This window comes from Hemitrygon akajei, chromosome 2, assembly GCF_048418815.1.
Source record: "Hemitrygon akajei chromosome 2, sHemAka1.3, whole genome shotgun sequence".
In the NCBI taxonomy this organism is placed as follows: domain Eukaryota; kingdom Metazoa; phylum Chordata; class Chondrichthyes; order Myliobatiformes; family Dasyatidae; genus Hemitrygon; species Hemitrygon akajei.
The window spans coordinates 190,947,604-190,961,982 of NC_133125.1; the positions used below are offsets into that span (position 1 = coordinate 190,947,604).

General features: G+C 51.2%; 1 protein-coding gene across 1 annotated transcript in view; it reads right to left on the reverse strand.

The window, feature by feature from the left end:
* Nucleotides 1-14,379, reverse strand: part of LOC140719313 (uncharacterized) — a 47,885-nt gene that overhangs the window by 6,423 nt on the left and 27,083 nt on the right. The window contains exons 4-5 of the mRNA XM_073033865.1: nt 12,539-12,721; nt 286-487 (exon numbers count right to left, since the gene is read on the reverse strand). Of these exons, the coding sequence (XP_072889966.1) occupies nt 286-487; nt 12,539-12,721 (385 nt within the window). The remainder of the gene's footprint in view (nt 1-285; nt 488-12,538; nt 12,722-14,379) is intronic.

The following is a 14,379-nucleotide window of genomic DNA, read 5'->3' on the forward strand; positions in this document are numbered from 1 at the left end:
CAACTACGAACCTAGATGGATCGGTTCAAAGGTCCACATTATCAGAGCATGTATCCATATACATCTCTGAAACTTGTCTTCTCCAGATAGCCACGAAACAAAGGAAGAGCATGAAAATCATTCCGAGAGAAACATCAGGCCCACACCCCTCCGTACAACAGCATCCCAATCCCCAGCTCCCCACAAATCAAAACAAGAGCATCGACCTCCAAAAAAACCCCTCCCCCACAAAAACCGCTAAGACATCAACCCCAAACACCATCCTCTCGCACAACGTAGACTTACTCGTGTTCTTGTTATTGGCCGGTGGTCTCCAAACCACTGCCTCGGGGGTGGAGACTGCAGTCCGATCAGTGGGAGGATGAGATCTCTTCGTGGGCTGCGCTCCCCCTGACGTCTGCGGGTCGGAACCTTGTTTGTGGACAGCTCCCTCCGTGGGCTTGCCATTCGGAAACGATACATGGATCTGGTTCACTTTGTCTGTGTCCTACAAAAGACCAGAACTTCTGTAGAATAGGAACATTTGCAAGATGCCTGACAGTGGAGGAAGTGTTTCCAGCAGCAGGAGGCTCAGAGTGCCAGACGGAGCTGTACGGGAGTGAAATAGATCAGCTTGTTGAGTGGTATCAAAGCAACATCAAGGAACTGATTGTGGAATTGACTGTGGGTTAAGTCGAGGGAACACATACTAGTCCTCATTGATTGATTGTGGACTTCTGGAAGGGTAAGTCGAGGGAACACACACCAGTCCTCATCGAGGGGTCAGCAGAGGAAAGGGTGAGCAGTTTCAAGTTCCTGACTGTCAGCGTCTCTGAGGATCTATCCTGGTCCCACCATATTGATGCAATTACACAGAAAGACACAACAGCAGCTGTAGTTCATTAAGGGTTTGAGGAGACTTGGTTTTGTCACCAGAGAATGTTGCAGGTTTCTACAGATGTACTGTGCAGAGCGTTCTAACTGGCTGGTACGGGAGGAGGGGGGCACCGCACTGGATCAGGAAAAAAGCCGCAGGAAGTTGTCAACTCAGCCAGCTGCATCATGGGCACCCAGGACGGCTTCAGAAGGCGATGCCTCTGAAAGGCAGCATCCATTATTAAGCATTCAGGACGGGCCCCCTCTTCCCATTGCTACCATCAGGGAGGAGATACAGAAACCTGAAAACACAATCAACATTTCAGGAACAGATTCTTCCCCCCTGCCATCGGATTTCTGAATGGACAGTGAACCCATGAACACTTCCCAGTATTTTTCGCTCTCTTTCAGCCCTGCTTATTTAATTCATACATGTATTTTTCACTGTAATTTATAGTTGTTATGTGTTGCAATGTACTGCTGCTGCAAAACAACAGATTTTGGGGCATTTGCCAGTGACATTAAACCTGAATCAGAGGGGAAGTAAAGGCTGTGAATGGCCCACACCTTCCAACAATGAAATCAAGTAAAATCTGGTTGGAATTTACGGAAATTTGGATGAAAATGTTGAAGAAATAATGCACGTCTCTGAGAAAACTATGTAGAGATCCCTTTCAAAGGGGTAGCTTAAACTAAATGGGCTGCAGGATTTTGTGTTGATCAGTGCCAATGTGCTGAAGGCTCTCTGAAACACCCCCCCCCCCCCCATTAGGAGTATTTAATAGGTAGTGGGAGTTAATTTGCCCTAGTCCCTCTCCTGCTGGCTATGACAACCATAAGGAACTGGAATCTGATGCCACTCAGACAAAATGATAAATCTCACCACTGTCAAAGTTAACAGGGCTGTGACCTCTGTCTTGGGGCCCTCTATCAATCGGGGTCCTGTTTTTGGCCCCTCCTTTGATCGGGGTCCTGCCTTGGGGCCCTCATTCGGTCAGGGTCCTGCCTTGAAGCCCTCTGGCCAGAGTCGATCATGGATGTAGCAATCCAGCTATCTAAGTTTTGATACACAAGCCGGGGGCAGTTTGATTCGGAGAGCAAGCTGCCCCCTGCAGCAGGCTCCTCCTCTCCACGCAGCTGATAAATCCAAAGGAATGGCAACGATCCTCGTGATAGCCGGGGGTGGTAATGGAGACAAGCTCCCACTACTTATTAAATGCTGCCAATGAAATGCATCTCGAAGAGCCCCTGACAACCTCACTCAGTTCCTGGCCTCCATGTGTGCTTTAGCTAACGATGGCGGAACCGTATCTACTGACAGGAGAAGGGGCAAAGGTGAGTCACTGGCACCTTAAAACCAGCCACTTCAGGCAGACGGGGCTCGTCAGCTGGGTTGGCAGCTCATCTCGGAGAGGGAAAACTCTGATCTCGACCCCCCCGCTGCCTTGTGGCTACACCCACTCATGGGGAAGGCTTCAGGAGTAAACCCCGAGGACAAACCCAGAGCTAGATTGCCTACATCGAGTTCATTGCTCAGACGCCAATGGTGTCGGTCTCAGGCCAGCACTTATTTCCAAATGTGAAACAAAAAACAAACTGAACTGGTCACTAATCTATTCCTATCTGAAAACTGCTGGACGTTTCCCTCTGCCAATCATTGGCCAATGAAAATTCCAGCCAATTCCTAATCTTTAATTATGGAAACAAGTTGGTAACAGTGGAGAATTTGCTGAACTATTTAGTTTTCCATTAATCGAGTGTTCAGTCACACACAACACCTCGAGGTGTAGTCCTCTCCCAGTAGCAAAGTTCAAATTACACACACGTCACCACACGCAACCCTGAGATTCATTTTCTTGTGGGCATTCACAGTAATACAAAGAAACACGATAGAAACGATGACTCACCCAACAAGATGGACAAATAACCACCGTGCAAAAGACAACAAACTGTGTGAATACAAAAGAGAAAAAAAACAATAAATATCAAGAACACGAGATGAAGAGTCCCTGAAAGTGAGTCCATAGGTTGTGGGAACATTCCAGTGATGAGGCAAGTGAAGATGAGTGAAGTTATCCCCTCTGGTTAAGAGCCTGATAATTGAGGGGTAATAACTGTTCCTGAACCTGGTGGTGTGAGTCCTGAGGCTCCTGTACCTCCTGCCTGATGGTGGCAGCAGTGAGTCGAGAGCATGGCCCGGGTGGTGGTTCCTGCTGGTTGAGGGCTGATAACTGTTTCTGAACCTGGTGGTGGGACTCCTGAGGCCCCTGTACCTCTTGACTGATGACAGCAGTGAGACGAGAGCATGGCCTGGGTGGTGGGACTCCTGAGGCCCCTGTACCTCTTGACTGATGACAGCAGTGAGACGAGAGCACGGCCTGGGTGGTGGGACTCCTGAGGCTCCTGTACCTCCTGACTGCTGACAGCAGTGAGACGAGAGCACGGCCTGGGTGGTGGGATTCGTGAGGCTCCTGTACCTCCTGCCTGCTGACAGCAGTGAGACGAGAGCACGGCCTGGGTGGTGGGACTCCTGAGGCTCCTGTACCTCCTGACTGATGACAGCAGTGAGACGAGAGCACGGCCTGGGTGGTGGGACTCCTGAGGCTCCTGTACCTCCTGACTGATGACAGCAGTGAGACAAGAGCACGGCCTGGGTGGTGGGTTTCCTGAGGCTCCTGTACCTCCTGACTGATGACAGCAGTGAGACGAGAGCACGGCCTGGGTGGTGGGACTCCTGAGGCTCCTGTACCTCCTGACTGCTGACAGCAGTGAGACAAGAGCACGGCCTGGGTGGTGGGTTTCCTGAGGCTCCTGTACCTCCTGACTGATGACAGCAGTGAGACGAGAGCACGGCCTGGGCGGTGGGTTTCCTGAGGCTCCTGTACCTCCTGACTGATGACAGCAGTGAGACGAGAGCACGGCCTGGGTGGTGGGTTTCCTGAGGCTCCTGTACCTCCTGACTGATGACAGCAGTGAGACGAGAGCACGGCCTGGGTGGTGGGACTCCTGAGGCTCCTGTACCTCCTGACTGCTGACAGCAGTGAGAAGAGAGCATGGTGGTGGGGGTCCCTTGTGGTGGATGCTGCTTTCCTGCAATAGCACTCTGCGGAGATGTGCTCAGTGATGGGGAGGGCTTCACCTGTGATGGACTGGGTCGTATCCACTACATTCTGAAGGACCCTCTATTAAAGGGTTTTACAAGGTCCAGGCACAGACTGGTAATTGGCACAAACAGACTTCCCCCTGGCATTCTGAGCAACATAGAGGTGCCAGCTGAGAGATTAATATCACCTCAGGATACTTAGTTCAAAATAAATTTATTATCAAAGTTCAAAGTAAAGTTATTGTCGAAGTACGTATAGATTACAACAGAAAAGGCGTGTCAAAAGGGCAATGTTATGATAGACATGGGAGATTTTAACATGCAGGTTGATTGGGAAATCAGGTTGGTAATGGATCTCAAGAGAGTGAGTTTGATATTGTCATTTAAAAAAAAATTGGACAGGTATATGGCCAGGAAAGGAATGGAGGGTTATGGGCTGAGTGCAGGTCGGTGGGACTAGGTGAGAGGAAGCGTTCGGGACGGACTAGAAGGGCCGAGATGGCCTGTAATTGTTATATGGTTTGTTGAATGCCTACAAGATGGCTTCTTAGAGCAGTTTGTTGTTGAGCCTGCTAGGGGATCAGCTATACTGGATTGGGTTTTAGGTAATGAACCGGAGGCGATTAGGAAGCTGAAGGTAAAAGAACCTTGAGGAATATGATTGTGTTCAACTTGAAATTTGATAGGGAGAAAGTAAAGTCTGATGTAGCAGTATTTCAGTGGAGTAAGATAAATTACCGTGGTTTGAGAGAGGAGTTGGCCAAAGTAGATTGGAAAGAGCTGCTGGAGGGATGTCAGCAGAGCAGCAATGGTGTGTGTTTCTGGGGAAATGAGGAAGCTGCAGGACATGAAGATTCCAAAAGTGAAGAAATACTCAAATAGTAAAATAGTACAACCATGGCTGACATTGTAAAAGCAAAAGAGAGGGCATACAACAAAGCTATTGTAAAAGCAAAAGAGAGGGCATACAACAAAGCAAAAATTAGTGGGATGGTAGCGGATTGGGAAGTTTTTAAAAACCTACACAGAGCAACTAAAAAAATCACTGGAAGGAAAAAGATGAAATATGAAGCAAGCTAGCAAACAATATCAAAGTGGATAGTAAAAGCTTTTTCAAGTATGTAAAAAATAAGAGAGCTGAGAGTGGATATAGGACTATTAGAAAATGAGGCAGGAGAAATAATAACGGACAAGGGGATGGCAGATGAATTAAATATTTTGCATCAGTCTTCACTGTGGAAGACACTAGCGGTGTGCCTGATGTTGTAGTGTGTGAAGGAAGAGAAGTGGGTGCAGTTACTGTTACAAGAGAGAAGGTGCTCAAAAAGCTGAAAGACCTAAAAGTATATTAGTCACCCAGACCAGATGAACTGCACCCTAGACTTCTGAAAGAGGCAGTATTAGAGATTCTGGCAGCATTAGCAATGATCTTTCAAAAATTATTGGACTCTGACATGGTGCCAGAGGACTGGAAAATTGCAAATGTCACTCCACTCTAAGAAAGGAGGAAGGCAGCAGAAAGGAAATTATAGACCAGTTAGTGGTTGGGAAGATGTTAGAGTCAATTGTTAAGGATGAGGTGATGGAGCACATGGTGACACAGGCAAGACAGTACAAAGTCATCATGGTTTCATTTGGGGAAAATCCTGCCTGGTGAACCTGTTGGAATTCTTTGAGGAGATTACAAGTAGGATAGATAAAGGGGATGCAGTAGATGTGGTATATTTAGACTTTCAGAAGGCCTTTGCCAAGGTGCCACACATGAGGCTGCTTACCAAGTTAGAGCCCATGGCATTACAGGACAGTTACTAACATGGTTAGAACATTGGCTGATTGGTAGGAGGCAGGGAGTGGGAATAAAAGGATCCTTGTCTGGTTGGCTGCCAGTGACTAGTGGTGTTCCACAGGGGTCGGTGGTGGGACCACTTCTTTTTATGCTGTATATCAATGATTTAGATGACGGAATCGATGGTTTTGTTGCCAAGTTTTCAGATAATACAAAGATTGGTGGATGGGCAGGTGGTGTTGACTACAGGTAGGATGCAGAAGGACTTGGACAGATTCGGAGAATGGGGAAGAAAGTGGCAAAGGGAATACAATGTTGGAAAATGCATGGTCTTACACTTTGGTAGTAGAAATAAATGAGCAGACTATTTTCTAAACAGGGAGAAAATCCAAAAATCTGAGGTGCAGAGGGACTTGGGAATCCTTGTTCAGAACACCCTAAAGGTTAACTTGCAGATTGAGTTGATGGTGAGGAAGGCAAATGGCATGTTCACATTCATTTCAAGAGGCTTAGAATACAAGAGCAGGGATGAGATACTGAGGGTTTATAAGGCACTGGTGAGGCCTCACCTTCAGTATTGTGAATGGTTTTGGGCCCCTCATCTTAGAAAAGATATGCTGGCATTGGAGAGGGTCCAGAGGAGGTTCACAAGGATGATTCCAGGAATGAAAAGGTTATCATATGAGGAATATTTGATGGCTCTGGGTCTGTACTCGCTGGAATTTAGAAGGATGAGGGGGATCTCATTGAAACCTTTCAAATTTTGTAAGGGCAAGACAGAGTAGATGTGGAAAGGATGTTTCCCATGGTGGGAGAGTCCAGGACAAGAGGGCACAGCCTCAGGATAGAGGGGCACCCTTTCAAAACAGAGATGTGAAGAAATTTCTTTAGTCAAAGGGTGGTGAATTTGTTGCCACATGCAGCTGTGGAGGCCAAGTTGTTGGGTGTATTTAAGGCAGAGATTGATAGGTTCTTGACTGGACGTGGCATCAAATGTTACGGGGAGAAGGCTGGGAACTGAGGTTGAGGAGGAGAAAGAAAGAAGGATCAGGCATGATTGAATGTCTGGAGCAGGGTGTGCAGCTTGGAGACATGATCGACCCCATTGCTTCTCTCCGATCGAGGCGTCGAGGGAACGAGCCCCTGATCAACTCCATTCCTTCTCTCCGATCGAGGCGTCGAGGGAACAAGCCCCTGATTAAATCCATTCCTTCTCTCTGAGTGAGGCGTCGAGGGAACGAGCCCCTGATCAACTCCATTCCTTCTCTCTGAGTGAGGCGTCGAGGGAACAAGCCCCAGATCAACTCCATTCCTTCCCTCCGATCGAGGCATCGAGGGCGTGAGCCCCTGATCAACTCCATTCCTTCCCTCCGATCGAGGCGTCGAGGGCGTGAGCCCCTGATCAACTCCATTCCTTCCCTCCGATTGAGGCATCGAGGGCGTGAGCCCCTGATCAACTCCATTCCTTCCCTCCGATCGAGGCGTCGAGGGCGTGAGCCCCTGATCAACTCCATTCCTTCCCTCCGATCGAGGCGTCGAGGGCGTGAGCCCCTGATCAACTCCATTCCTTCCCTCCGATCGAGGCATCGAGGGCGTGAGCCCCTGATCAACTCCATTCCTTCCCTCCGATCGAGGCGTCGAGGGCGTGAGCCCCTGATCAACTCCATTCCTTCCCTCCGATCGAGGCGTCGAGGGCGTGAGCCCCTGATCAACTCCATTCCTTCTCTCCGATCGAGGGCGTGAGCCCCTGATCAACTCCATTCCTTCCCTCCGATCGAGGGCGTGAGCCCCTGATCAACTCCATTCCTTCCCTCCGATTGAGGCATCGAGGGCGTGAGCCCCTGATCAACTCCATTCCTTCCCTCCGATCGAGGCATCGAGGGCGTGAGCCCCTGATCAACTCCATTCCTTCCCTCCGATCGAGGCGTCGAGGGCGTGAGCCCCTGATCAACTCAATTCCTTCCCTCCGATCGAGGGCGTGAGCCCCTGATCAACTCCATTCCTTCCCTCCGATCGAGGCGTCGAGGGCGTGAGCCCCTGATCAACTCCATTCCTTCCCTCCGATCGAGGCGTCGAGGGCGTGAGCCCTTGATCAACTCCATTCCTTCCCTCCGATCGAGGCATCGAGGGCGTGAGCCCCTGATCAACTCCATTCCTTCTCTCCCAACGAGGCATCGAGGGCGTGAGCCCAGATCAACTCCATTCCTTCTCTCTGAGTGAGGCGTCGAGGGCGTGAGCCCCTGATCAACTCCATTCCTTCTCTCCAATCGAGGCATCGAGGGCGTGAGCCCCTGATCAACTCCATTCCTTCCCTCCGATCGAGGCATCGAGGGCGTGAGCCCCTGATCAACTCCATTCCTTCCCTCCGATCGAGGCATCGAGGGCGTAAGCCACTGATCAACTCCATTCCTTCTCTCCCATCGAGGCATCGAGGGCGTGAGCCCCTGATCAACTCCATTCCTTCTCTCTGAGTGAGGCGTCGAGGGCGTGAGCCCCTGATCAACTCCATTCCTTCCCTCCGATCGAGGCGTCGAGGGCGTGAGCCCCTGATCAACTCCATTCCTTCCCTCCGATCGAGGCATCGAGGGCGTGAGCCCCTGATCAACTCCATTCCTTCCCTCCGATCGAGGCATCGAGAGCGTGAGCCACTGATCAACTCCATTCCTTCCCTCCGATCGAGGCATCGAGGGCGTGAGCCACTGATCAACTCCATTCCTTCTCTCCGATCGAGGGAACAAGCCCCTGATCAACTCCATTCCTTCCCTCCGATCGAGGCGTCGAGGGCGTGAGCCCCTGATCAACTCCATTCCTTCCCTCCGATCGAGGGCGTGAGCCCCTGATCAACTCCATTCCTTCCCTCCGATCGAGGCATCGAGGGCGTGAGCCCCTGATCAACTCCATTCCTTCCCTCCGATCGAGGCATCGAGGGCGTGAGCCCTTGATCAACTCCATTCCTTCCCTCCGATCGAGGCATCGAGGGCGTGAGCCCCTGATCAACTCCATTCCTTCCCTCCGATCGAGGCGTCAAGGGCGTGAGCCCCTGATCAACTCCATTCCTTCTCTCCGATTGAGGCATCGAGGGTGTGAGCCCCTGATCAACTCCATTCCTTCTCTCCGATCGAGGCATCGAGGGCGTGAGCCCCTGATCAACTCCATTCCTTCCCTCCGATCGAGGCATCGAGGGCGTGAGCCCCTGATCAACTCCACTCCTTCTCTCTGAGTGAGGCGTCGAGGGCGTGAACCCCTGATCAACTCCATTCCTTCCCTCCGATCGAGGGCGTGAGCCCCTGATCAACTCCATTCCTTCCCTCCGATTGAGGCATCGAGGGCGTGAGCCCCTGATCAACTCCATTCCTTCCCTCCGATCGAGGCATCGAGGGCGTGAGCCCCTGATCAACTCCATTCCTTCCCTCCGATCGAGGCGTCAAGGGCGTGAGCCCCTGATCAACTCCATTCCTTCCCTCCGATCGAGGCATCGAGGGCGTGAGCCCCTGATCAACTCCATTCCTTCCCTCCGATCGAGGCGTCAAGGGCGTGAGCCCCTGATCAACTCCATTCCTTCTCTCCAATTGAGGCATCGAGGGCGTGAGCCCCTGATCAACTCCATTCCTTCCCTCCGATCGAGGCATCGAGGGCGTGAGCCCTTGATCAACTCCATTCCTTCCCTCCGATCGAGGCATCGAGGGCGTGAGCCCCTGATCAACTCCATTCCTTCCCTCCGATCGAGGCGTCAAGGGCGTGAGCCCCTGATCAACTCCATTCCTTCTCTCCAATTGAGGCATCGAGGGCGTGAGCCCCTGATCAACTCCATTCCTTCCCTCCGATCGAGGCATCGAGGGCGTGAGCCCCTGATCAACTCCATTCCTTCCCTCCGATCGAGGCATCGAGGGCGTGAGCCCCTGATCAACTCCATTCCTTCCCTCCGATCGAGGCATCGAGGGCGTGAACCCCTGATCAACTCCATTCCTTCCCTCCGATCGAGGGCGTGAGCCCCTGATCAACTCCATTCCTTCCCTCCGATTGAGGCATCGAGGGCGTGAGCCCCTGATCAACTCCATTCCTTCCCTCCGATCGAGGCATCGAGGGCGTGAGCCCCTGATCAACTCCATTCCTTCCCTCCGATCGAGGCGTCAAGGGCGTGAGCCCCTGATCAACTCCATTCCTTCCCTCCGATCGAGGCATCGAGGGCGTGAGCCCCTGATCAACTCCATTCCTTCCCTCCGATCGAGGCATCGAGGGCGTGAGCCCCTGATCAACTCCATTCCTTCCCTCCGATCGAGGCGTCAAGGGCGTGAGCCTCTGATCAACTCCATTCCTTCTCTCCAATTGAGGCATCGTGGGCGTGAGCCCCTGATCAACTCCATTCCTTCCCTCCGATCGAGGCATCGAGGGCGTGAGCCCCTGATCAACTCCATTCCTTCTCTCTGAGTGAGGCGTCGAGGGCGTGAACCCCTGATCAACTCCATTCCTTCCCTCCGATCGAGGCGTCGAGGGAACGAGCCCCTGATCAACTCCATTCCTTCCCTCCGATCGAGGGCGTGAGCCCCTGATCAACTCCATTCCTTCCCTCCGATTGAGGCATCGAGGGCGTGAGCCCCTGATCAACTCCATTCCTTCCCTCCGATCGAGGGCGTGAGCCCCTGATCAACTCCATTCCTTCCCTCCGATCAAGGCATCGAGGGCGTGAGCCCCTGATCAACTCCATTCCTTCCCTCCGATCGAGGCGTCGAGGGCGTGAGCCCCGATCAACTCCATTCCTTCTCTCCGATTGAGGCATCGAGGGCGTGAGCCCCTGATCAACTCCATTCCTTCCCTCCGATCGAGGCGTCAAGGGCGTGAGCCCCTGATCAACTCCATTCCTTCCCTCCGATCGAGGCATCGAGGGCGTGAGCCCCTGATCAACTCCATTCCTTCCCTCCGATCGAGGCATCGAGGGCATGAGCCCCTGATCAACTCCATTCCTTCCCTCCGATCGAGGCATCGAGGGCGTGAGCCCCTGATCAACTCCATTCCTTCTCTCCGATCGAGGCATCGAGGGCGTGAGCCACTGATCAACTCCATTCCTTCCCTCCGATCGAGGCGTCGAGGGCGTGAGCCCTTGATCAACTCCATTCCTTCCCTCCGATCGAGGCATCGAGGGCGTGAGCCCCTGATCAACTCCATTCCTTCTCTCCCAACGAGGCATCGAGGGCGTGAGCCCCGATCAACTCCATTCCTTCCCTCCGATCGAGGCGTCGAGGGCGTGAGCCCTTGATCAACTCCATTCCTTCCCTCCGATCGAGGCGTCGAGGGCGTGAGCCCCTGATCAACTCCATTCCTTCCCTCCGATCGAGGCATCGAGGGCGTGAGCCCCTGATCAACTCCATTCCTTCTCTCCGATCGAGGCATCGAGGGCGTGAGCCACTGATCAACTCCATTCCTTCTCTCCGATCGAGGCATCGAGGGCGTGAGCCACTGATCAACTCCATTCCTTCTCTCCGATCGAGGCATCGAGGGCGTGAGCCCCTGATCAACTCCATTCCTTCTCTCCGATCGAGGCATCGAGGGTGTGAGCCCCTGATCAACTCCATTCCTTCTCTCCGATCGAGGCATCGAGGGCGTGAGCCACTGATCAACTCCATTCCTTCCCTCCGATCGAGGCGTCAAGGGCGTGAGCCACTGATCAACTCCATTCCTTCTCCCTGAGTGAGGCGTCGAGCTCGATTGAAGTGGATGGGTGTGAGAGTGTGGATGGGCGGGTATTCAGTGCTGTCTGACTAATCTTCCTCTCTCACTCACTAGCCGCTGGAGGCAAGTGCAGGTGTTTTGGGTTCCACGTCACAAGGATTGATCGGTGAGGCTGTGCACCCGTTTTGGGGGACTTTGGGGTTCATGTTTCATGGATTCTGGTTACTCTTTGCTGGTTCCGAGTGGTTCGATCTGGGTGAAATAGTGGTCTGCGGTGATTCAGTGAAGAATGGCTCTGTGTTCAGCCTGCAGTGGGCTCGTGTGACAGAGAACTGGACTAAAGTGAATACTCCTGGACTACTGGTTTGATCGTTGATATTTTAAGCGCTGTTCGCTCACTTTTTACCATTTGCACAGATGTTGTTGCATGTTGAGTGTTTGATATTTTCTCAGACGGGTTCCATGGTGTCAGTTTCCTAGACGAATCTCAGAGTTGTATTCTGTATGCATACGTTGATAATAAATGTATTTGAATCTTTGAACTTTGAATTATGTTAACTGCTACACTGCCGTGATGCCCACAGACACGTGAATACAGGTGCAATAAGAACTTACTGGCAGCAGCATTGAGAAGAAAAGCTTAAATTAAAGACATGTTTACAAGGACAAACAGCTTTCGAGACATGCAGAGCGGCACTCACAAAATGCTGGGGGAGCTCGCCAGGTCAGGCAGCGCCTATGGAAATGAATGAACAGTCGATGTCTCAGTCTAAGACCCTTCATCAGGACTGGAAAGGAAGGGGGCAGGTTGCTGGAATGGGAATGAGGATTGGAATTGAAATGATTGGCTAAAAGGAAATCGGAATGGAGCGAAGGTGCTCGACAGAGCGGCCCCACAATCTTTGTCAGGTCTCACCAACATACAGGAGACTTCAGACACAGTACCTCACCCGGACGGACTCACAGATGAAGTTCTCTCACCTGGAACGGACTGTTTGAAGCCCTGAATGCAGGTGAGAGAGGAGGTAAATAGGCACGTGTAACACTTCTGTCGTTTGCAGAGAAAAGTGCCAGAAGGGACTAAAGAGAGCCCATTTCTGTGTGAAGTGATCGGAGTGGGACAGTACCTTTGCAGGTTCCTGCAGCCGCCGTACCCAAGGCTCCTGCAGCAGCAAGTTCAGTTTGCTCATCTCCTTCCTCATGCCCCCGATGGTGACAGACAAGTTCTGGAAGATTTCCTGGTGCTGGACGACCCTCGCTAAGGTCTCACTCAGCTGCGTGCAGACACTGGGTTTGTTACGATCCAGTCTCTGTGTGTGGGGGGGGAACAAATAAAATCAAAATCTGTGAGAAGTGGAAATGAATTTCACACTGGTATCAGACCCCCACACCACTCCCTGTGTGTAATAATCATCTAATTTCACAGTGGTATCAGACCCCCACACCACTCCCTGTGTGTAATAATCATCTAATTTCACAGTGGTATCAGACCCCCACACCTCTCCCTGAGTGTAATAATCATCTAATTTCACACTGGTATCGGACCCCCACACCTCTCCCTGTGTGTAATAATCATCTAATTTCACACTGGTATCGGACCCCCACACCTCTCCCTGTGTGTAATAATCATCTAATTTCACACTGGTATCGGACCCCCACACCTCTCCCTGTGTGTAATAATCATCTAATTTCACACTGGTATCAGACCCCCACACCTCTCCCTGTGTGTAATAATCATCTAATTTCACACTGGTATCAGACCCCCACACCTCTCCCTGTGTGTAATAATCATCTAATTTCACACCGGTATCAGACCCCCACACCTCTCCCTGTGTGTAATAATCATCTAATTTCACACCGGTATCGGACCCCCACACCTCTCCCTGTGTGTAATAATCATCTAATTTCACACCGGTATCGGACCCCCACACCTCTCCCTGTGTGTAATAATCATCTAATTTCACACCGGTATCAGCCCCCCACACCTCTCCCTGTGTGTAATAATCATCTAATTTCACACCGGTATCAGCCCCCCACACCTCTCCCTGTGTGTAATAATCATCTAATTTCACACTGGTATGGGACCCCCACACCTCTCCCTGTGTGTAATAATCATCTAATTTCACACTGGTATGGGACCCCTGTGTCTAACAGATTAATGAATTCCCTGCCACCACCAAGATCTCATGACTCGGACCGCCAGCTGTTTACCGTTCACCTGTGCTGTGCACAACATGCATTTTGAATTAACTTTCATTCACGTATTTATGGTAATATTTTGTTCCTATGTGCTGTGTGTTTAGCGGGCGCTCCGCGGTCCAGATGAACATTGTTTTCTTTTGTTGTAAATACAGTATGTATTGTCAGATGACAAGAAACTTGAACTTTCACTCTCTTGTCTCCACCTTTCTCTCACCCCGACTCCATCGGCCAGTCAAACCCACCTCGTCTGGATCCACCCATCACGTGCCAGCTTTCATCCCATGTAGTGTAATCGCTAGCGTAACACTATTACAACACCAATGACCCAGGTTCAATTCCCGCTGCTGTCTCTGAGGAGTCTGTACATTTCCCCTGTGACCAAATGGATTTCCTCCCACATTCCAAAGAATGGGTTAGGGTTCATAATCAGAATTACTTTATTGCAAGTCTGTGAAATGTACCAAAATTGATTGTGGTTCAAATCAAACACAAAACACAGGACGGTACCAGACAGAACAGACAATACTACATTTGCAACACGCTGGAGGAACTCAGCAGGTCAGGGAGCATCCGTGGAAACGAACAGTTAACGTGTTGTACATGTTGACTGGACCCCAGTATCTGCAGAGTATTTTGTGTTTACAATATTACATTGATTGGCCTTATCTCAAATAATAACGAGGCAGCCTATAGAGATGAAGTCTTCACCCCGACACAGTGGTGTCGAGAGAAAAACCTCTCCTTCAATGTCACAAAAACAAAGAAG